Source organism: Eurypyga helias, unplaced genomic scaffold, assembly GCF_000690775.1.
Source record: "Eurypyga helias isolate BGI_N326 unplaced genomic scaffold, ASM69077v1 scaffold16211, whole genome shotgun sequence".
Taxonomy (NCBI): domain Eukaryota; kingdom Metazoa; phylum Chordata; class Aves; order Eurypygiformes; family Eurypygidae; genus Eurypyga; species Eurypyga helias.
The window spans coordinates 8,932-30,389 of record NW_010230359.1 but is presented as its reverse complement, the minus strand read 5'-3'; the positions used below and the strand labels follow the sequence as shown (position 1 = coordinate 30,389).

At 55.7% G+C, this 21,458-nt stretch overlaps 1 protein-coding gene across 1 annotated transcript in view; it reads left to right on the top strand.

The window, feature by feature from the left end:
* The window catches only part of LOC104516403 (voltage-dependent R-type calcium channel subunit alpha-1E-like), a gene marked incomplete at both ends in the record, with an annotated part of 81,547 nt that overhangs the window by 51,165 nt on the left and 8,924 nt on the right, over nt 1–21,458 (top strand). Inside the window, 16 exon segments of the mRNA XM_010160712.1 lie at nt 175–304; nt 845–904; nt 1,231–1,337; nt 5,152–5,163; nt 6,914–7,010; nt 8,103–8,263; nt 8,495–8,632; nt 9,168–9,369; nt 9,555–9,719; nt 10,136–10,246; nt 11,231–11,314; nt 11,400–11,525; nt 11,679–11,744; nt 13,637–13,728; nt 14,162–14,327; nt 14,462–14,589. Of these exon segments, the coding sequence (XP_010159014.1) occupies nt 175–304; nt 845–904; nt 1,231–1,337; nt 5,152–5,163; nt 6,914–7,010; nt 8,103–8,263; nt 8,495–8,632; nt 9,168–9,369; nt 9,555–9,719; nt 10,136–10,246; nt 11,231–11,314; nt 11,400–11,525; nt 11,679–11,744; nt 13,637–13,728; nt 14,162–14,327; nt 14,462–14,589 (1,845 nt within the window).

Sequence of the window (21,458 nt, the reverse complement as noted above, 5' to 3'; positions counted from 1 at the left end):
GGACAGCCAAGCGGGGGGATCAACAATCCCAAACCACCCTTGGGGTCCCTTGTTTTGCTCCTCAGACTTTGCTGCCCAGCTTTCTACTCTGGGAGCCGATGATGGGGGATGGGTTTTGGACTTGGGGCATACGCCAGGGGCTCACAGGTCGGGGTGGGGGCTGTCTCCCCGCAGGGTGCGGAGGGCTTGCCACTACATCGTGAACCTGCGCTACTTCGAGATGTGCATCCTCCTGGTGATCGCCGCCAGCAGCATCGCCCTCGCGGCAGAGGATCCCGTCCTCACCAATTCCGACCGCAACAAAGTGATTGCAAACCTCCCCCGCTTACCCCACGTATCCCGCGGGCCATGCAAGGCAGAGGTCCTGTAGGATTTTAGCTTCCATGGTGGGGGGACGTGGAGTAGGGCAGCTAGTGGCAGCACCCAGACTGCGCCGTGTGGGTCCATCACCTTCCCCATCACCTTCCATTGTAAACCCTGGAAATCGCTCTCAGCCCCCCACACGTGGGGTGTAGAGCCCGAGGAGCAGACCAGGGAACCTTGCCAACAGTAAAATAGCTTAAACTGAGGAGATGCTGATGTGCACGGGGACTGCTGTGGGGCAGCATGATGCCAGCTCGCAGCATCATTTCAGAGCTGCTCGTACCGTGCGTGGGAACCGTTTCTCTCCTGCCTGTGCAGGCTGGGTTTAGGGGTGCCCTGAGCTCTTAGAGAACAGGCTGGGGTAAGCAAACCTGACGCTCTGCACCTGAGCCAGGCGAGCCCTGGTGCAGGATCTGGATGGGCACCAGTGAGCCCTTCTACATGGCAGCAGCTGCAGAGCACCCGTGCCCTCTCTCTGCAGGTCCTGAGGTATTTTGACTACGTCTTCACCGGCGTCTTCACCTTCGAGATGGTTATCAAGGTAAGAGGCCTCGCGGGCTGGCTGGGGATGCTGTGTCCCGCAGCGTCATTGCAGTGGGTGGGAAAGAGCTCAGTTTTTTGGTTCTGGTCCAAAATCTGGAGACTTTGGTCCATCATTAAGACTTTAAAGCCTGGTTCTTAGCTGAGATTATCAGACTCAAGGCTCCCAAAATACGATGTTCCTTGACATATATGTGGGGCACAGGGACAGATCTGCTGCTTCCCAGCCATGTCCCTGTCCCCAGTACATCCCACCTCTGGCTGTTCCCGCTCAGTGACCCAGCTGCTCATTTCCTGCCTGTTTTTCTCTCCACTTCTCCCCCACAGATGATTGATCAGGGCTTGATCCTGCAGGACGGCTCCTATTTCCGAGACCTTTGGAACATCCTGGATTTCATCGTCGTGGTGGGAGCGCTGGTGGCTTTTGCCTTGGCGTAAGTGGCTGTCATCCTTGTCACCTCTTTGCCTTCCCTTGGCTGGGGCGGGAGGACTATGGAACTATGGATTATGGCTACTAGACCCTGATTTTTTTTTGATTTCTCTGCATCCTTCTGTTTGGATTTCTCTGCATCCTTCTGTTCTGCTTCTGGGACGGCTCCTGGCAGTGGTGTGTGGCTGACTACAAAGCCCAGATATGCTGCCGGCACCTGAAACCAGTATAGCTCTGGGGTTTCTCCCTGTTTGTCAAATGCTGGTGAGCAAACAGGCAGGGAGCAAGGCAAAGAGAGCTGGAGGTGCTGGGAAGAGGTTGGTGGACTTAAAAGAGGGCAGAAGGGACTGCTGAAGAGGTGAAAAGGGCTAAGGGTGGCAGAGCTGGAGTTATACAGCTGCTACACGTCCCGGGACTCACAGGGGCAGCAAAAGCAGCAGCCTGCCAGGTGGAGCTGCCCTCCGAACATGTTTGTGCTGGAACTGCTACCCCCAGCTGGTGGCTTTTCCTGTGTTCCAAGGGGGAGCGTTGCCCCAGAGCCCTGCAGGGATGGGGTTGCAGCCGGTGGGGCTTGTGCCTGCATCCTCTGCAGCATCATGCCGAGGGCAGGGTGCTGCGTGCTTGCTCTGCGGCTTTTTGCTGAGCGTCGCCTTGCAGTTGGGTTCTGGTACCAGGGTCTTCCTCCTCAGCTTGATGGTGCCTGTCCCGTGGAGGGGAGAAGCATCCAGGAATGACTTCCGTGCTGCTCTGCGCTCCTCTGTGCTGCCGGCTGGGGCAGGTCATGCGGTGTGAGCACGGAGAGGGATATACCAGCACCCAGAGAGCGGGCAAGGTCCCTGGTCCTCAGGGCTGTGATGCCCCATCAGTGCCCAAGGAAGGAGAACAGAGGAGATGCTGTTGGTTTGTCACGCTGTTGTTCTCTCTTTGTGCCTTTGACACTGGCGGCGGTGGCGTTAGTGCTGGTGAGAGGGGAGGGCCTGGCAGCCGCGCAGACTGGACCCCTGTCCTTGTCCACAGCTCAGGTACTGTGCCAGGCTCTTGGGGCGGCTGGGTCCGAGCCCCAAGGTCTCTCGATGGATTACAGCCTGTAATCCATCCCTCCCATCTCACCCCAAGACGGGCAGCAGCTCCTTCCACCAGCTCTCACGTACTCACACCCTCCCCAGCTCGTTGCTTTTGCCTTCCTCGCCCTCCTCCCCCTTGTCCTCACCCAGTGCTTTCAGCCGCTGCTCTCTCCTTGGGAGAAGCATGGAAGAATTCAGCTCGCCCAGCAGTGGGATGAACCAGCCCCTGGGCAGGGCAAGGGGGCTCACTGCAGTCCCCAGTATGGGGACGGGGCACAGGGTAGGTCCCCTGACTGGGGACATCTCTCCCAGGAAGCCACCGAGGTCACCACAAGGGTGGATCGAGCATCTTTGGGGTCTGGCTGATCCTCTCCCCCTGCCAGGGCAGCCCCTCAGAGCATGTCTAGAGGTGGTGCTCAAGGGCATCAGCAGCCTGAGGATGCGCTGGGTAGCTTGAGGGGCTTTAGGAGCATGAGAAAGCCTTTTCCTTCCAAGGCATCTTTTTGATGGCTGAAGCAGATTAGGTTGATGGCTCAGCCTGCTCCTGGGTGGACGAGTGTCCTCACTGCTGCTAACACTGCTTACGCTTGCCCTCACCTCACAGAGGTGTCACAGTTCCTGGGGTTGGCCCCTGGAGCTGGTGGGACCCTCACATGGCATCACCGAGCACGTGGGGAAGCTGCCGTGCCCCTTCCAACCCGGCTTGCCACCTTCCTGCCTCCACCCAGCCTCCCAAGGGAAGGACAGGTCCCTTTGGGCAGCTGAATTCTCAAGGGCGAGCACCCCCATCGGCTGTGGCACTGAGGGGGGATAAAGGAACCGCAGCGATTTCAGATGGCTTTATACGTTATAAAGCATTTATAAGAACACCTGCCTCTCCCCTTGGCAGCCTGTTGATGCCACAGCCCTGGGAGCAGCACGGTGCTGGGGGTTGCACACAGCCACCCCCAGCTCCCGCTCAGCCCCAGGATGTTTGGCAGCTGTACGTGTCCCAACCCGCCGCTCTCCCTCCTTTCCTCCAGCCTACTCCCAAGAGGAAAACTCTGGCCGTGACGTTTAAATCACTCTTTTCTTCTCCCTCCGTGAGCTCTTTGATGTGGGGCCGTGGCAGGGGGCACATGTCCTCCCTCTCCCCCTCCCCACCTCCACGGCACTGGGTGGGCAAAGTGATGCCCACAAAGCATCTGCTGCGATTATGTGGTTGAGAGCAGCTGGTGACCAGGTCCGTCGCTTCCCATTTGGAAGAAGTGCTGGGATGTGCTGTGCCATTTGGGTTTTCTCCCCTTTTTGCCTCCCCTCCGTGTTTCGGTTTTCCCGTGGTGTTCCTGGGGAGCCGTGGATGCAGCAGGAGGTCTCTGAGCTGCGCCAGTAGTCCAGTGGATGATGGTAACACATCAGTGCCACATCGAAATCACCAATAAGCAAGTGTTGACCCATAAAAACAGCTTCCTGTGTGCCAGGGACTTGTCCACCGCCCCTTCGGAGCCCGTACATCCTGAGCAAGAGGTCATCTTGGCTCATCTGCAGCAGTCTGCGTGGAAAGCTAATACGTCGATCCTAATGCAGCCTAAATAAAAAGCCCAATATAAAACCATAAATCTCCAAAGGTTTCAAATTAAATTAGCTGAAATAACCAGAACCATAACTAAAGATGCTGCTCGCTTTTGTCTCCCGCGGCACCCTCCAAGGAGGAGGAGGCATGGTGCTCGCTCACGGCGTTACGGCGCGTTTAGGTGGTGCTGCCTATGCCTGCAACCTTGCAGCAGCGGGGAAGGAGCGATGGAAAGGCTGGTTGAGGTGGCCGGTCGTGGTAGTAGTGCGTAGCCCTCATGTCTCGCCTGGTGAGAGAGGACAGGAGTTTCTCTACCCGGAGGTACGCAGCAGAGGTGCCTCGTTTTATGCCGAGCGGCATCTTCTGGTGCTCGTCGTCACCGCTGTCTGGGAGCAAGGAGGGACCCTTAGGTGTTGCAAAATAACCTTGCGTGAGGCTGCTGGGGGCAGGGGTCTGAGATCCCATCACACAAGCACTTCAGAGTTAAACCACCCCCTTTGCCGCTTGCCTTCCACTGGCTTCGACACCATGCAGCCAGGGCCTGGGCTTGTTTTTATGGTTTTTAAGAAATGTTTTACCCTGTAGGCTTTGGCCCCAGTGCTGAGCAGGCACGTGGCAGGGACTCAGCTCAAGTAGGGGTGGAGGTTTGGTAGACCTTGTAGACCAACTTGGCTTGTCCGAGTAGGTGTCCTGCTGTGTGGCAGCTTGGGTGGCATTGGCTCTTTCTGGTCAATCAGTGGATTTCTCGATGGAGGTGATTTTCCAAAGATAGCCTGTTTGGATGTGGCCTTGCAGGTAGGTTCCCATGGAGGCACCTGCCTTTGGCTGGTTGGAGCCAAGCCTTGAGGTCCTTCCCCGACTCCTGGATGAGGGCTACCACATGCCCACCCGCTCTCACCCGCCGTCCTGCTCTCTGCGGGCTCCTCTTGCAGCAGAGGTTTCACTACGCACCCCTCTCCCAAAACCTCCAGCAGGCAGCCTCTCCCTGGAGATAAGCCCCATCCTGGAGGACACAACATGGTCTACTCATCGTGCCTTTCAACCCGGGCGTGGGGTGTTGGAGGGCTGCTGCAAGGTCCTGGTTGCCCAAGAGGCTGCAGTCATCCCCGTGCAGCATCCCCGATGTGTTTCTCACCTTCTCCCTCTCTTCTCTCTTTTTCTCTGGGTGCTGTTTGCTGGCTGCCGGGCTGGATCGCCAACAGGAATGCTTTGGGGTAACTATGCCGTTCGGGTCGCTGTGGGGTGCCACGGTGGGGATGGGCTGTCTGGGTGTCTGCAGGTGTCTGTCTGTCACCCCAGCTGACCCTTAGCTGCCTTCGGAGAGAGCGGAGTGTGCTGCTCTACGTGCGCCCTGGGATGCAGAAAGGTGGTGTGCTCCAGGGAAGGACAGGAGGGATTTTCTTTGCAAGCAATGCAATTCCTAGCCTTTGGAGGAGAGTGCTTTCATCGTGGATCTTTGTGTGTGCGGAATACCCCGAGGTGGTGTGAAGCACACCCAGGGGATGAGGTTCACACCAAGCTCAGGTGGCTGGGGCAGCTCAGCCTCGGCCATAGACACAAGGCCAGGCTTTCCTCCAGGCATTAACCAGCCCTATATCCCATATCCATGTTGGATCCCAGGCCAAATCCACAGGTTTCCTGAGGTCTGCAGAGGTTCCTCCTCAGCAGATGTGAACCGCTGCACTTGAGTTGCCCTTGGGAGCAGCTTGCACCAGCTGAGCAGTGCCCTCAAATCCCCACCCCAGCCCCTGCTCAGATGCCCCAGCTGCTTACCCAGGCCCTGACACTGGGCAAAGCGGGAGATGGGAGGTTCTGACTGAGTCCTGGGCCTGCTTGTACCGCTGCATTTATGGGGCTGTGCTCCTAGGGAGGACTATTAATTAGTGGCCTTGTTTACATCTATTAACGATTAAGCTCATTATTGTGCTCCCTGTTGCATTAACCCTTGTAAAGGAGCTGTGTAATTTGGAGTGTCTGTTGTAAGTAATTTTCCTGATGTTTTTTGAAGGTGTCCAGTGGATACAAACTGTGCCACCCTCACCAGAACCTTTCAGCTCCATCCCATGGGCTTTGGTTAAAAGAGAAGGAAAAACCCCTGTATTGTGGTTGGGATTAATTATCCTATTCCATAAATTAGAGTCAAGAGGGGTCTTAGTGCTGCTTTTCTAAGTAATCCTGATCGTAAGCTCTGCCTTCCTCAGCTGATTTGGGGAAGGGGCAAGCGCAGCCCTGATCTGGCGAGGGCTGAGATGTTGTGCGATGAAAGATCAGGCTGACCAAGACGGGTAGCGCTGATGGAATAAGGCAGAAAGCTGGAAGAGCCAGCATTTGTGTGAACAAGCCAAGCACAGAGCAAGTGCTTCCCTAGGTGAATGTAAGGACCATGGATCTTGAGTTTAAACACGGATGGGAAACCCTTTGTGAGACATCCGCTTATAGACCCCACTGAGCGCATCTCCCTCATTTTATTAGGAATTCCTTGCAGCCGGTTGTAACGGTAGAAAGCAATTAGCAAGGGGGGGGGCTTTTGCAAGCCGTGCCTGCGGTAGGGAAGCAAACCTCCTGGCCCTGTCGAGCGGCACGGCTTGGGGACACGGGAGGGCAGCGTGCCGCAGCACCCTTCGAGCACCCTCGCTTGGGTAGAGCGTTGCCTTGCCTGCCCTGGCATCACAAGGGGATTTAAGGTCGCTGCTCCCCAGCCAAGGGGAAAGGTGCTAATCCTGAGGAGGGAGAGGGTTGCTTTATTTTTCATCGCTGCCATCTATCAGCGCGTGCGTTTAGGTGGGCTGAGCACTCAGCAGTCACACGTTGGTGGCCCTCCCGCTCCCGTCCTCACACGTGCTGGGGGTGGTGGTATGTGGTTTGTCAGCAGCTGAAACCCCCAGAGCATCCAGCCCCAGGTCCCCAAGGCTATTTTCTCTTCGTTTCCTTTTTGGATGCGTGTGCCTCCCTCTGACGCCGTAGGACCAACAAGGGCCGGGATATCAAGACCATCAAGTCTCTCCGTGTGCTCCGCGTCTTGAGGCCCCTGAAAACCATCAAGCGACTGCCCAAGCTGAAGGTAACGATCCCCATCTCCTGTCTTACATTTGTCTTCTCCAGCTGGGACCGGTTGGTGCCGGGACCACCTGCGTTGATTTGCCATGAGCAGTGAACGAGTGGTTTTCAAAGCATTTGCTGTGTTTTAGGAGCTCTGATTTCAAACACAACATCCTTCAGGAGCTGTTAAAAGCACGTCTGGATCTGTGCAAGGTGTCAGAGTCAGGTGCTGGGGAAATTGGGACTGGAGTGGACATGAGGCAGCAAAACCCAGATGCTCTCCTGATAAAACAGACCGCCCTGGCTTTGGGAGAGCTCAGATCTCTTTCCAAACTCTGTGATCTTTTCCACCAGAGCAGCTCGCAAACCTCTCGGGATTTGGTGGTGCTGTCATGGTGTTATGCCAAAGGGGGGTTCCCATCTGAACAGCAGGGTTATTTATGCAGTGTGGTAGGATTATGGATTTTCCTGCCTTGGCCAATGGGGTAGAGAGCCAGAAAAGGAGTAAGAGACCGAGGAATCCCTGAGTTTTTCTCACAAGGGGATATTTGGCTGATGGATGAGGCCCAGAGTGGCACCCCAGAGACCTAGGTTTTGATCCTAGCTTGTCTTCCTGAGCAGTGGATGGATTCAGCCTGTGACAGTTCGTTTCTGGACACGTCTGAATTTAGTGTGAAGCAGGGATAAGGGCATTCCTCTCTTTCCTGAAGTTCTGTGAGAATTAGGGCTGAGAGCACGGCCCGGGGAGGTGCTGCTATTGCAGGCATTCACCCTGCCTTGTTATTCGGGGTGATGGGAAACGAAGAAGTGTTTACTAATTGCTCTCGAGTGTTACTACTTGCATCGTTGGGGCGACCCCCTGGGTGCTGCCCTGGTTGCAGAGAACGCTGGAGGATATAATTACCCATCCCTGCTGCTAGGTGTGTGCTGGGGGTACTCCAGGTGTTAAACTCGCTCATAAAGTAGCCCTTTGCCCAGGAGAAGGCCACGCTCTTTCCTGCTTTCTCCCCAGGAAGGGGAAATGTCTTTTCCCACAGTAGTCTTGAGGAAAGTTTTGGTCCTGCCCTTGACAAGGCTGTAGGTTCCCCAGAGTGAGCTGTGCCCTCTCCCACAGGCTGTCTTCGACTGCGTTGTGACATCCCTCAAGAACGTCTTCAACATCCTCATCGTCTACAAGCTCTTCATGTTCATCTTCGCTGTCATCGCCGTCCAGCTCTTCAAGGGGAAGTTTTTCTACTGCACTGACAGCTCTAAGGACACGGAGAAGGACTGCATGTAGGTGCCCTGATGCCTCTGGCAAAGGCAGGGTGCCGGGTAATGTCGTTTTTGGGTTCCCAGTGAAGTCCATGGTCATGACTCGCTCTTGGCCATAGTCTCTTGGGGTGGATGACATGGGTTGAGCCCCATCCCCATCGCACACACAAGCTGCCCCCAGGGTGTAAACGCACTGTCTCCTAGTCTGTCAGCATAAAAAAGCAAGGTCACCGCTCTCTCCCAACCTTGCAGAGGGAACTATGTGGACCACGAGAAGAACAAGATGGAGGTGAAGTGCCGGGAGTGGAAACGCCATGAATTTCACTACGACAATATCATCTGGGCTTTGCTCACCCTTTTCACAGTCTCCACCGGCGAGGGTTGGCCCCAGTGAGTATTCTGCTTTATTCCCCCACACTCTGAATGGGGCTGGGCATAATAACTGGCTACACATAAGTGGGACTGGGGGGGAAACTGATGGGAAGGGAGGAGGAGAGGAAGGGTGAGAAATTATGCCAGGACAAAAGAGCTTTATGGGACTGGGGCTGTGGCTGAAGTTAGCTTTTTCCTTAGAGAGTGAATGATGGATAATCCCTTCTCCAATGGCCCTGAGGTGTCTTTTAGCTCAGTTTTAGAGATGACCATAGGACAAGCCCTTTCTTCATGCTCATGTGAGCTTGGGCAGGTTTTTTTCTGTATGTGGAGCACTGGAAAATCCATTTTCCATCAGGAGCACAGGCAAAGCACCGTAAAACAGGCTGTCGCCGCTTAGAAGGGTCGTCCTTGTAAATCGGATTAAGACAGAGGTTTATCCCGTCGTCGTTACAAGTGTGGACAGACGGAGCTGGCTGTGCAGACCGGGTCCCGTGGTGGCACTCCTGATGGGCATATCTCTGGTTGCTTTTCTCCGCCTCTCTGCCCACAGGGTGCTGCAGCATTCGGTGGATGTGACGGAGGAGGACCGCGGGCCCAGCCGCAGCAACCGCATGGAGATGTCCATTTTTTATGTTGTCTATTTTGTGGTCTTCCCTTTCTTCTTTGTCAACATTTTCGTGGCCCTCATCATCATTACGTTCCAAGAGCAAGGAGACAAAATGATGGAGGAATGCAGTCTGGAGAAGAACGAGGTATGGTCTGGGGAGAGGGGGAAAGAGGACATTCCCATGGGATTTTCTGCAGTTTGGGAGCTTGGATCTCCCTAAATATTGAAAGGGTGGAAGAAACCTGTGAGCCACCTGCTTGCCCAGCCCATAGAAGTGTGGCAGCCACTCTTGCCGTTGGCCAGGGTCTGATGCACGTTGTTTTATTCCAGAGAGCCTGTATTGACTTTGCCATCAGTGCCAAGCCCCTCACGCGGTACATGCCCCAGAACCGGCACACCTTTCAGTACCGGGTCTGGCACTTTGTGGTCTCCCCATCCTTCGAGTACACCATCATGGCCATGATAGCGTTGAACACTGTGGTGCTGATGATGAAGGTGAGCCTGTCCTGTTTGGGGCGGTGGGAGGAAGGAGGATGGGTCAGGATGGGACCAGAGGGTATTTTGGTTGTTTCTAGGAGGTGCTTTGAGATGGACCCTTGAGCATGTATTCCATTGGCATAGTCACCTGATACACCACATGCCCCAAACTAGACGCAGGATCTTCCCTAAACCAGATGACCCAAATGATCTGGATCTCTTAACTACTGTAGAAAGATCTGGATTAACTCTGTGCTTCCTTCTTAGAAGCAGTGGCAGCTGTCCCGGGAGAGGGGTGGAGAGGGAAAGGAGGAGATGGTCTTTGGGCACCCAGGGCAAGGAGTGTGGGCCACCGCAGATCTTCTCTGGGACAGCCATCAGCCAAGAGGCTGACAGGCCCCCCCCAGCTAGCAATGTCTCTCTCTTCCCATCAGTACTACTCTGCTCCGTACACCTATGAGCTGGCCCTGAAGTACCTGAACATCGCATTCACCATGGTGTTCTCCTTGGAGTGTGTCCTCAAGATCATTGCTTTTGGTTTCCTGGTGAGTGGCTGCTCCCGTTCTTGGTAAGGGTGTTAATTTGGACTTTGGCAGCACGCACATCACAGAGGGAAAGTGTTAATAATGTAAGCTTGTTGCTGTTTATTTCGGGTCCCAGTCTGAGACCTGCTTTTAGGTTAGCATCGCTCCTTTGGTTCTCATTAAACTTCCCACTGCTGGATGCTGGTGGGGGCGGCCATGCCGTTCCTTTGCTTTTTGCCTCATTTCCATGGTCCTTTGGGGCGTGGACCATGTATGTGCTGTGCTAAAGCCAACTGCTGCTGCCATCATGCTGGTGGCTGCAGTCCCTTGTCCCCAGGAGCTGCAAGACGCTGGTGCGTTGCTATCCTTGGGCTGGATCAGTTGGTCCAGACCTGGCCAGCAGTGAGACCTCCCTGCCCAATTCACAGTCCTCAAGTCCCCAGCTGCTCATTTAAGATTTGAAGCCACGCAGTGCCTTTTCTTCAGCAACAGTTGCTCATAAGCAGCAAAATGTAGGGTTTATGGTTTCTTTCCTGTTTCTAACCCATATTGGGAGATGAGGTCCGCCAGCAGGAGGGTTTCTAGCCACCCTCCCTGCTCCCCGTGGCTCCAGCCATGGTCGAGTCCGGTCTTGCGCCAGCTGCTGCGCGAAGAGGAAGGGCTGAGATGGGTCCAAGCGCCCAAGAAGAGGAGGGCAAAGCAGCCTCGTAGGTCTGAGGTCGGCGTGATGAGCTGCTGCAGCCTGACCAGGGCTGGCTGTGGCCACTTTTCCACTCCGTTCTCCAAGCTGGATGCATGAGTCATCTCCCAGGAGAAGCTGCTTGCTGCAGACACTCTCAGGTCTGCCACCGTCTCAGACACCAGATGATGCTCCAGACCACATCTGCATACAAATGGGCATCAAGGTCTTTGCCACCGCCCAGCAGCGTTGCCCTGTGTCCCAGCACCCTTCACATCCCCATCCCCGAGCTCAAATCCATGTTCCCGCTCTCCTTCCTTTTGCAGAACTATTTCCGGGACACCTGGAACATCTTTGACTTCATCACCGTCATCGGCAGCATTACGGAGATCATCCTGACGGACACCAAGGTGAAGCAGGGGCTGGGAGCATCGGGGCGAACCACTGCGGGGTGGGGGGCTCCCGCCCTCCTCTGACCCTCTCGTCTCCTCCCAGCTGGTGAACACCAGCAGCTTCAACATGAGCTTCCTGAAGCTTTTCCGGGCTGCTCGGCTCATCAAGCTGCTGCGCCAGGGTTACACCATCCGCATCCTGCTCTGGACGTTCGTGCAGTCCTTCAAGGTAAGTCACGCATGCCCTGCTCTCCCCCCATGGGCCATGGTGTTGGGGTGTTGCTCCCAAATGCAGGTTGTTCCCAGGGTCTTGTTGGCTTCCCTGCTCGCTGTGCTTTTTGTAGCTGGGCCTGTGCTAAATGAGATGATTCTTCTCTTGCAGGCTCTCCCCTACGTCTGCCTCTTGATCGCCATGCTTTTCTTCATCTACGCAATCATTGGGATGCAGGTGAGCACGGGCGTCTCGGTGCGCATCCCTCTGGCACGGGCAGGCTGGACCACCACGTCCTCAGCATCGTGCACAGCAGCCAACCTTGTGCCTGCTTGTCGTTACTTCACTCGATCACAGTCGCCAGGAAGGTCCCAAGGGTGGAACAGCTTGTTTGGGAGCTGCCACAAGCTTGTTCAGTCAAGTCCCTGCTGCCTTCCCTACTTATACCTGTGGAGATGTGGCCCTGGGGACTCAGCTGGGCATCCTGTGTGGCAACTGCTTTCAGACTTGCCACCCCTTCATTTCATAGGCACTTCAGTTTCAGAAATGACGCCCCATCTCCCTAACAGAGGTGGATTTCATGCCCGAGGGGCCTGGTGAGCAGCCTTCTGCCTTTCCCATCTGAACGGCTGGGTCACGGCGGTGGTCCCTGCATCCCACTCTCCACCTTGTCCCTCTGTGGAGGGGATGTTCTGCCTCGCTCTCGTGCTTAGGGCCCTACCAGATGGTGGGTGGTCTGCAGAGCATGGGAAGATGGGATCTTTCCAGGCTCCAGCTGGTAAATAAGAAGCACGTGAGCTAAACCCTTCAGCTCCACACGTGCTGCTGCGGGGCTGGCTCGGTTCTGCGGTGACTAAACCCCACGCCGAGGATCTGACAAAGCATCTTCCACAACGAACGCTGGGGATCTGAGCTGCCCGAGGAGCGAGCCCAATGCCGTGCACCACCGGAACGGGCAGATTTTGGGGAGGCAGCAGGCAGCGCGGAGGGTCCCCCTGCTCCGGGTTGCTTGGCAGCGCTGGTGTTTAGTCTCTTCCACCCCCGCTCTCCCTCCCCGAGAGAGTCGCGTGGCTGCTTTTGGCCGCTCTGTCCTACACATCTCGGCACCGGCTCCAGGTGTTCTCCGTGCTAAACAACCGCCATCTGACTCAGCCGTCCTCCCCTCCCCCTCCCTGCCGTGTGGTAGTATTTGATTTATTTGATTTTATTATTTTTTTTAACACCATTGTGAACAAATCCCCAAGCAGTAAAGTCTGTGGGCGTTATTTGAGCAAAATAGCTGGAGGCAGAAAATATTCTACAATTACACATTCCAAAAAACCTGTACAGGGAAAAAAATACTCTGCAGTTAGTGTATTTTTAGGTGGAAAGTAGAATAAATATTTAACAGTAATAACAGCACATTTTTCCTATTTGGGGCACTTTACGAACATTCGTTACATCCTACCACGGCCTTGGCTGTGGGTCATTATCAGGATATTGTCCATGTTTGGGCCTTTGTTGCCTCTTTTGGCCCTGGGGATGGTAGTCCCAGGTGTCTGTCTCTCCGTGGTGGGTTAGTGGTCGGTCCATCCCTCCCTCACCGAGCCCTTCCCCACCCTGTTCGCATCTCTGTGCCTGACCCTGGCATCATGGACCGTTTCCCCACCAAGGCAAAACCTCCCAGGAGTTTCCAGGGCTGGGATCCAGCACCCGCCTACAACATGCTCGGGACCTCCAGCTGCCATGCTGTGCTCAGATGCAGCTCGCAGCAGAGGGATGGATGTGGAACGGTTGGACTCGGTTGATCCCAGGTCCTCCATGCTCCTGTTTCCATGGCAGCTCGGCCTCTCGCAGCCTTTGCCACCCACCACAGATCCCTGCCAAGGAGAGGAGAGTCTCCTTTCCCCAAGGGCTGCTCAGTGCCAGCTCCTCAGTGTGTTGGCTGTGCACCAGCATGGATTTGCTGGGATGCTTTTCCATGGGGGATTGCACTCAGAGGGTGGATGTTGACTGCTGTGGGGTCTGGGTGCACTGAGGGTGATGGACCAGGGTCTGGATCCATCCCTGCAGTAAAAAGGTGAACGTGCAGCCGCTTCCCAAGCACCGAGCTCTTGCTTCTATAACAGCCCTTTTACTCCCTCCTGCAGGTTTTTGGCAACATCAAACTAGATGAGGAAAGCCACATTAACCGGCACAACAACTTCCGCAGCTTCCTGGGCTCCCTTATGCTCCTCTTCAGGTAAGCACCCAGGGAAAACTGCTTTGGCAGCATTTTTGGATGCCAGGAACCAGACGGGGCAGGTTCTCACCACAGGCTGGTTGGTGGAGGTCCGCTCTTGGTGCCAGAGAGCAGCTGGGCAACACATGGCCACAGGAGCTCAGGAACCCCTTTTTTCCCTCACCCTGCCCCCAAAAGGATGTCTGTCTCCCAGCAATCTGTACCAGCTGGCTGGGAGGAGTTGGCCCTGTGTGTCAGGAGCTACACCCTGGCTTGGCTGCACTGGTGTCGGTCCAGCTCAGTTGCTGCTGACCCAGCACTGCGCTCCTCTGGGGATGTGCTTTATTCGGGTAGAGGGTTGCACAGCTTCTTATGAGGTTTCTCCTGGAGGAATCCTGCCCCAGCTCCATCCTGTGCCTCCACGAGCTGCTGAGTACGGCTGTGTTGGGCACAGGAGTGCAACGGGAGAGGCATGGCAGGAGATCATGCTGTCCTGCTTGGAGGGCAAAGGATGCGAGCCGGACACAACAGCGACGTCCGGGCAGAATGAGAACGAGCGCTGTGGCACTGACCTGGCCTACGTTTACTTCGTCTCCTTTATCTTCTTCTGCTCTTTCCTGGTGAGTTCCTCTCCCCTGAGCGCCCCAGGGGGTCCTCCTCATCAACCCCCTCAACCTGCGCCCTTGCCAGAGGTGCACCTCTACTCCTCCTCTCCCTACTTCCCTTCCTCTTTGCCTTTTTCCCTTTCCCTTAGATGCTCAACCTGTTCGTGGCAGTCATCATGGACAATTTTGAGTACCTGACTCGGGATTCCTCCATCCTGGGGCCTCACCACCTAGATGAGTTTGTCCGGATCTGGGCAGAGTATGACAGAGCAGCGTGGTATGTAGCCAGCTCCTTCTCCCCGGAGCAACCTCTCAGAGCTGGTTTTAAACAAGCGTCTCTGTGTTCTGCTGTTGGAAACGGGCTGCGATGCCTGGGACGGTCAGGGAAGGGCTGCTCATGCTTGCGGTCGTTACAGGGGCAGCAGCTTCCTATAATGCTGGGTGGCACAGGCGTCTTAGGTGATGTTCATGGTTTGCCATGGTGTTTATCCTGTGTGCTGGAGGTTCCTGATCTTTCTCTCCTCCCTGGCCAGCGGGAAGGTTCCTCTCAGCCTCCTTCCCTGTGCCCCTGCACCAACTGGGTGCCTCTGCCCTGAGACCGGCTCCATCGCCTGGTCCCCAGCACCCACAGCTCCCTGTCAGGGCAGGGCTGAGCGTGGCTTGTTCCCAGCAATGGGGAGATGCTGGGAGTCTGCTGGGCTCCTGCCAAGTCACCTATGGGAGTGTGTTTGGGGAACTGTGTTCCTACACTGACCAGCCTGCTCACATCTCCGGGGATGGGAGGACCTTGTTTCCCGCACTCATGCCTTTGCTGATGAGGATCCCAGCAATCAGGGCTCCCATTTTCCTGCAGCAGCCTGCTCCCAGCAGTGGGATGGGTTCACAGTGGCCCTACATACTCTGGATGTCCGGGCTTTGGCTCTGCTCCTGCTTCTGCAGCAGAGGAGCATCCTTAGGGCAGTGTGGAACAGCTCCCGGAGCATGAAACTACAAGGGTGTCTTGTGTGGCCCCTTCCTTCCTGCCCCCAGCCCAGTGACAGCCTCTTTGGAGCCATGGCCCACCGCCACCATGCCAGGGAGTATGGGCAGTCTTAGCTTGAGAGCCCTTGGCAGCCCCACACGCTCCCTTTGGAGACTGTTCACCTCCACTCCTAGTGTCCCTGCCCCCCAAGAGACGTGTCCAGCCAAGATATATTTTTTTTGCCTAATAGCATCACCTCCTAACATAGTTTCCTCCACCGTTTCTGTCCGACCCCGTGCAGCTCAGCGCTGGCCGGGTTCCTCCCCACGTGCCCTCCTCCATCACTCTTGCTGCTGTGCGAGGTCCTCGTGGGCAGGTGGGCTGGCTTGTTAGTGGGCTACTGTGCCTCATGCGAGGGGGAGAGGTCACTGTGGGTGAGTAGATGTCTTGATGGACAACTAGAGAAAGGAGAGGAGGTGAGAGCAGTGAAACATCCCGCTGCTCGGTCTGGGGCTTCTCACCCGTGGCTTTTGGGAAGGGTTTCTTCACACCAGGCACTTTATTCGCTCTCGTCCCCCATGTCGGTGGTCTGGGTCTCCAGGACAGTCACTGAAAAAGTGCCTGAGCTGTCCTGTCGATGCCATGCACCCTTCTGATTTCTGAGCAAGCCATCCTTTTTCGTCATGGTACGTAGACAGTGGTTAGGGGGTGTGCACGGGAGCTGGTGGTGCTGGGCTCGTGGGGACGGTCCTGGCCCTCATTGCTGGGTGAGGAACGGGTGAGTACATCTGAAAGGGTCCCACCACCTGAGCGGGGCAGCAGTTCTGCATCCTGACACCATCACATGAAGGTCTCACAGGGAGACAGCACCTGGGGGGGCCTCAGGGATGGGTTTTGCCCAGATGGTTGGCTTAGCTCTGGCTGGCGATGGAGAGGGGATGGGAGAAGAGCAAGGAGAAACCAGAGGCAAAGGCGCTGGGTAGGACTGTCACACCGACCTTTGCTTTCTTGTGTGGTTTCCCTCCAAGCTTGTCTAAGGATGCCCAGGAGGCTGCAGCACTCTGCACCTCAGCACTTCCACCCCACACGGTCCTGCTTCCTGAAGGGCTCTGCTCTGGAGTAGGGAGCTCAGCTTCCGATGGTCCCTGCCCTCTCTCCCCTAAGCTGTCTGCCCCGACGGCTTCATTATTTCAGCTGGTGCAGGAGGGATACGGGCCATATCCTGTGATGGCTGCACCCGGGTCTGGAGAGATGCGCTTCCGTGGGCGACAAGGGGTGTGTGTTTGGGAGGGTTTGCTTCCAATAATGTGTACCCTTGGAAGACTGAGGTCTGGTGGTCAGAGCACAGGGCCGGACCACGAGAGACCTAGGTGCTAGTGCCACTGGTTACCAGCTGGTCACATTATCTCGTCTCAGGTTCCCCAGATATTGGAGATACAAGTGACTCGGCTTCCAACCTCCTTGGGACCTCGTGAGGACCAGGGCTGGCCGGGCAAGGGCAAGGCTCTCCGGTTGTGTGATGGGACACAGCTCCATCAAAAGGGCTCGTGGTGGCTAGAACCCAACCAAGCTGCAGTCTCACCCCGTCTAAAATCCCACCAGGCGTAGGAGGCCAGGGGCACGATGAGGAAGGATGATGGGGTGGTGTTCACTGCCAAAACTGTCCTTCTCCAGGGTCAAGACGGGTCAGTGGAAGGAGGTAAAAGCTGACTCGTGGTGGAGAAGGCAGTAGGTGATGCTCACAGCTTTCTTCTCTCTGGGTCTTACAGAGCCAGAAGGAGAAGAGCCGTGCACTTCTGGGGGTCTTACCCCACAGATGGTCCCAGCATCCCCCCCGTTAAGCTCTCCTCCCCTCCACCCTCTCAGTGTCCTATTAACCCACCTGTGCTTCCTTTGCAGCGGCAGGATCTCGTATAAGGATATGTACAAATTAGTACGGGTGATCTCGCCTCCTCTGGGCCTAGGAGAGAACTGCCCCTACAGGGTGGCGTGCAAGGTTTGCCTCCCAGTCCTCCGCCACAACCTGGCCACGGGACACACCATCCACCCCTCCCTCCCCCTGCTCCACCACCACCGCACCTCCCGAGGGACCCCTGACCTTGCTTTCCTTCGAGTTTAAAGAGGTCCGCGGCCTCCCAGAGCCAGCAGCTGTCCTCCTCGAGGGGAGGCATGAGTTGGGGCTGGGGAGGGGGGCTCAGAGCCTCCTGGGGTGGGTTTCAACCAATTGCGTCCCCCAGCCAGCGACTTCGTCGGCACAGAGAGCCCCCGAAGGATGCCGGGCCAAATGCCACTGTCCCTGCTTGGCGTCTCAAAGTGCCCTCCCGTGGGAGCAGGAGTTTTTTGGGGGTTCAGATGTGGTTTACTCCTGGGGAGGGAATGGGGGAGCAAAGGCAGAAGGATGTTGGGGACTTTGCCGTTGTTTTGAAGAGTGAGGACTGGGAGGGAGGAGGGACCCCTAACTCTGGGGGACACCGTGCTGTACCCAACAGACCCTTGTGCAAGCGTGGCGCTCGGAGGACACATGACCACCTCTCTGGGGAGGAGGTGGCCCCTGGGCACATCTCTGGAGCCCAACAACTCCTCTCCTTCTGCTTGAGCCGAGCTCCCAGTTGCTGGATGGGAGCGCATGGCAGCAGTTTGGCCTCCTTGTTGTCTCTCTGACCTGCACGATTTAAAAAAAAAATAATTTATTCTGGGGTGGCAGCTGAGCAAAATCCTGCTCTTGCCATCTTCTCCAAAATGCCACGACACCCAGGCTTGTGTTCATGGCACAAAAGGATGAACCGCAGAGCTCTCTCTTCCCTCTGCACCCCTTGCAGCATCTGAGGAGATGTACGAGGGAAGCACAGATGTCCCCAGCCTGTGATCTTGGCTCTGCAGGGGAAGAGGGTTCCTCAGCGTGATGCGTTGTGGCTACCACATCCTCTCTGCTACATCCGAAATGCTTCTTCCAGCCAGCATCCCTGGAGCAGGTCTGTCACCCTCCACAGCGGGCCGTGGGGATGACACACACGTGTGAAATCTTGAAGGAGACCAACAGAAGAAAAGCAGAGCGGGCGAGAGAAGACCTGGACTCTTGGTCATCTCATTTATCAAGAAGTGTTTCAGGATAGGAGATTTCTTGCAAGAATCACGGATGGCTCATCCATTCAGGAGAGGCTCCTTGCAGTCCCTCCACTCAGTTGCATCCCTGGCAAAGGAACACAGCTTGGCTGAGGGCACTTGCTCAGGTCCCTGCAGGCAGAAGACACCCTCGGGAAGAATTCCTAATCTTCCTCATTTGCCATCAGGGCTTCGCTGCTCCCCCAAGCTGGATCAGCTGGTGCTCAGGTACCTGTAATGCTTCCTGGGAAGAGGGAGCGCTGCAGCAGTCTGGGCTTTCTGCCGACTCTGGCACAGATGGAGCAGTGAAGGTGGATAAACTCAAGGGGAGGTGGAGGCAGGGAGTGTGAAACCAGCTTCTGCTGTCATGTGAGGGAGACCATCCCCATCCCTTCCTTGTGTTACCTCCCTGTGCATGGGGTATTTCAAGGATGTGACAGATTTTCAGGGATTTCTACTGGCCTGGAGCAACTCCCGAAAGGCAACTGATGAAGAAAGAAAAAACACGTTGTTGTTTTATCTTGCCACCGTGGTCTGGATCCCAAAATGCCAACCCAGCTTGCTCACCTTCCAGTTTTGTGAGCCTGTCCTGCACGTCACCGTGCACAGGTTCACCTTCCTGGAGCCTGCACCCCTATCCTGCTGGGAACAACGATGACTTGCAGAATCAACCACGGACATGTTTATGAGTGGTGGACAGCCTGCTCTGGAAGAGATGGTGAAAGCATACCCACTGAGCCATCAGAGGTGGGCTAAAAGAGGGGCACGGATGCGAGATTTCCCATGGAAGTCCAGCAAGCTCTGTCCTTACACTGAAGAGAGCAGGTCTTGTGGCCAAATGTTGCTGGGACTGTGTTCTGGCAGCCAGCTCCACTGCCTGGGGCCATATCTACCTTTCTTCACCCCCTCTGCTTCTAGCAGTCATGCAAAAGTGAGCCAAGGCATTGCCTCTGCCCCCTAAAAGTAGCCCTTGAGATGGTCATGGGTCAGGCAGACGCTCCACAGACACTCATGTCCCCGTGGACATCTCCTATTCCTGAATGTACTCTCACATCACTTGCTTTGTTCCTAACAGCCTGATACAGCACAGGACTTATTTCCTAACCACAGGAGGAGAGATGTCCCTCAGATTTCTCTCTCCATCCCTCACAGGGTTCTCCCAGAGCGCCCAGATGGAGCCATTAGTGCTCTTCAGTTTTACAAGCCACCCTATACCATAGCCACAGGGCACATCTCCATCCAGACACAGCTGGCCAGCATTCCCATCAAGGATGTGCCCGTGCTGGGACCAGCTCTTGGGAGCCATCCTGTTCGGATGGATGTCATTCCATGTGCCTTCCCATGCTTCATTCCATGGGGATGTGGTTCCTGGGCACAGCTGTGCTGCTCAAAACACTTTAAGATCTCTGCTTGGAGGAGCATCAACGTAAGAGAGAACAGACAGTCTCTGCGTCTGTGAGAACAGACAGTGTGGTCCTTCTTTGGTCACTGCAAACTTTTCCTTCCATGGGAATCCGTTCCTCCTTCATGGTGCAGAGAATTTCAGTACGAAAGACAGCGTCTGACGTGTGCTGGGTACACTAAAATGCCCCCTGCCAGGAGGAGTGGGCGGAAGATCACTGTCTTGCTTCCTTTTTGCACATACTTCTTGATCATGAAAATTTGGAAGTCGTCATCTCCCCTTCAGACACCTCCAGTCCATGCACATCCAGCTCTGCTGAGGTGCTGCTTTACAGACTCCAGGATCTGGATATTTCCTCTTGATCCATCCCACTTAACAGTCTCCAATGTTGTTATCAATCCTTCTTCCAACTCGTTTAGGTGTGTCAGGCTTGCCCAGTGTGTTCTGTGCCTGCATCCCAAACAGGGTCATCCCGCTGCAGGTCATCACCATCCCTAGTTCATGTCCAAACTGTCAGGATTAATCTTGATGGGGGCCTCTTTGGCCAGGGGGCTGCTTCCAAACCAGCTGGTACCCCCGGAGACGAGGAGACACCATCTCCCCTTTTCACACTGCTCTCAGCACACGAGTAGGGAATCGACCAGGATCCCCTGGGGAGGTACTTCATTTTTCGGCAATGCTCTCTCTCCCAGGTCGCCCCGTTTTGAGATGGGTTCCTCTCCAGCAGCATCCTCCCAAGGGATCCCAAGGGTCGATGCCTTTGCTGTTGCAAGCTTGCCCTTGCCCATTAACCATCCTGAACGTTGGCAGGTCGGAAGCCTGGCACGAGGGGAAGAAGTGGCCAAGCCTGTGATCCCTGGGAGATGTCTTGAGCAGCCTCCTGGATGTGCAGAGAGCGGGAAGCACAGCCCAAATACCTCAGCCTGGCAGAGAGCTCCAGGCGTCATCAGGTGGCCCGTTTTTGGTAGCGTCACTGCAGCAACCCTAGGCAGGTCCTTACAAAGCAGAGGAGTGCGAGGTGGGGGTCCGTCCTAGCTGCCTCCCTTGGGAAACCTAAACGAACCCCAATGTTGGAAGGCCCAAACAGCTGCCTCTGCTGAGACTCTTTAAACTCCAACCTGGTGGAACTTGCAGCCGCATGTGGGAGAGAGCCAGGGCGGGAGCATGGCATGTACGACTTTTCCTCCCGGTTTTGGTTTTTGGTTGGTTTTTTTTTGTTTGTTTGTTTTTCCAGCCAATTCAGCATGCCTTTTGCACTGGTGCATGGTGGGAAAGCGGTCCATCCGCAGAGCCAGACGGAAGCAACTGGGCATCTTCCTTTGACAAGTGACCCTGGCCCACTGCCTTCTATGCAAGATGCTGCCTCCCAATTGCATAGACCTTACGAGCTGGGGATACACAGCCTTCTGGCTATGGGTTAGGTGGCGATGCAAAGCAATACCCAGGCCCCCTCGCCCCCCGCCCCGGGAGGGAAGACGCTCCAGAGGGCCACAGAGCGCTGTGGCGCAAACCGCCGTTATCTCAAATAACCCATGGCTTGAGTGCCGTGTATCTGATTTATACCACTCGCACACAGCCCTGGAACCTGTGGGACAAGTTGGGGGCTGCTGGAGGGCTTTAGGAAAGGGGTTGAGACTGGAGAAAGACTCCCAGGGTGCTAGCGAGACAGGAGGTTGAGGCC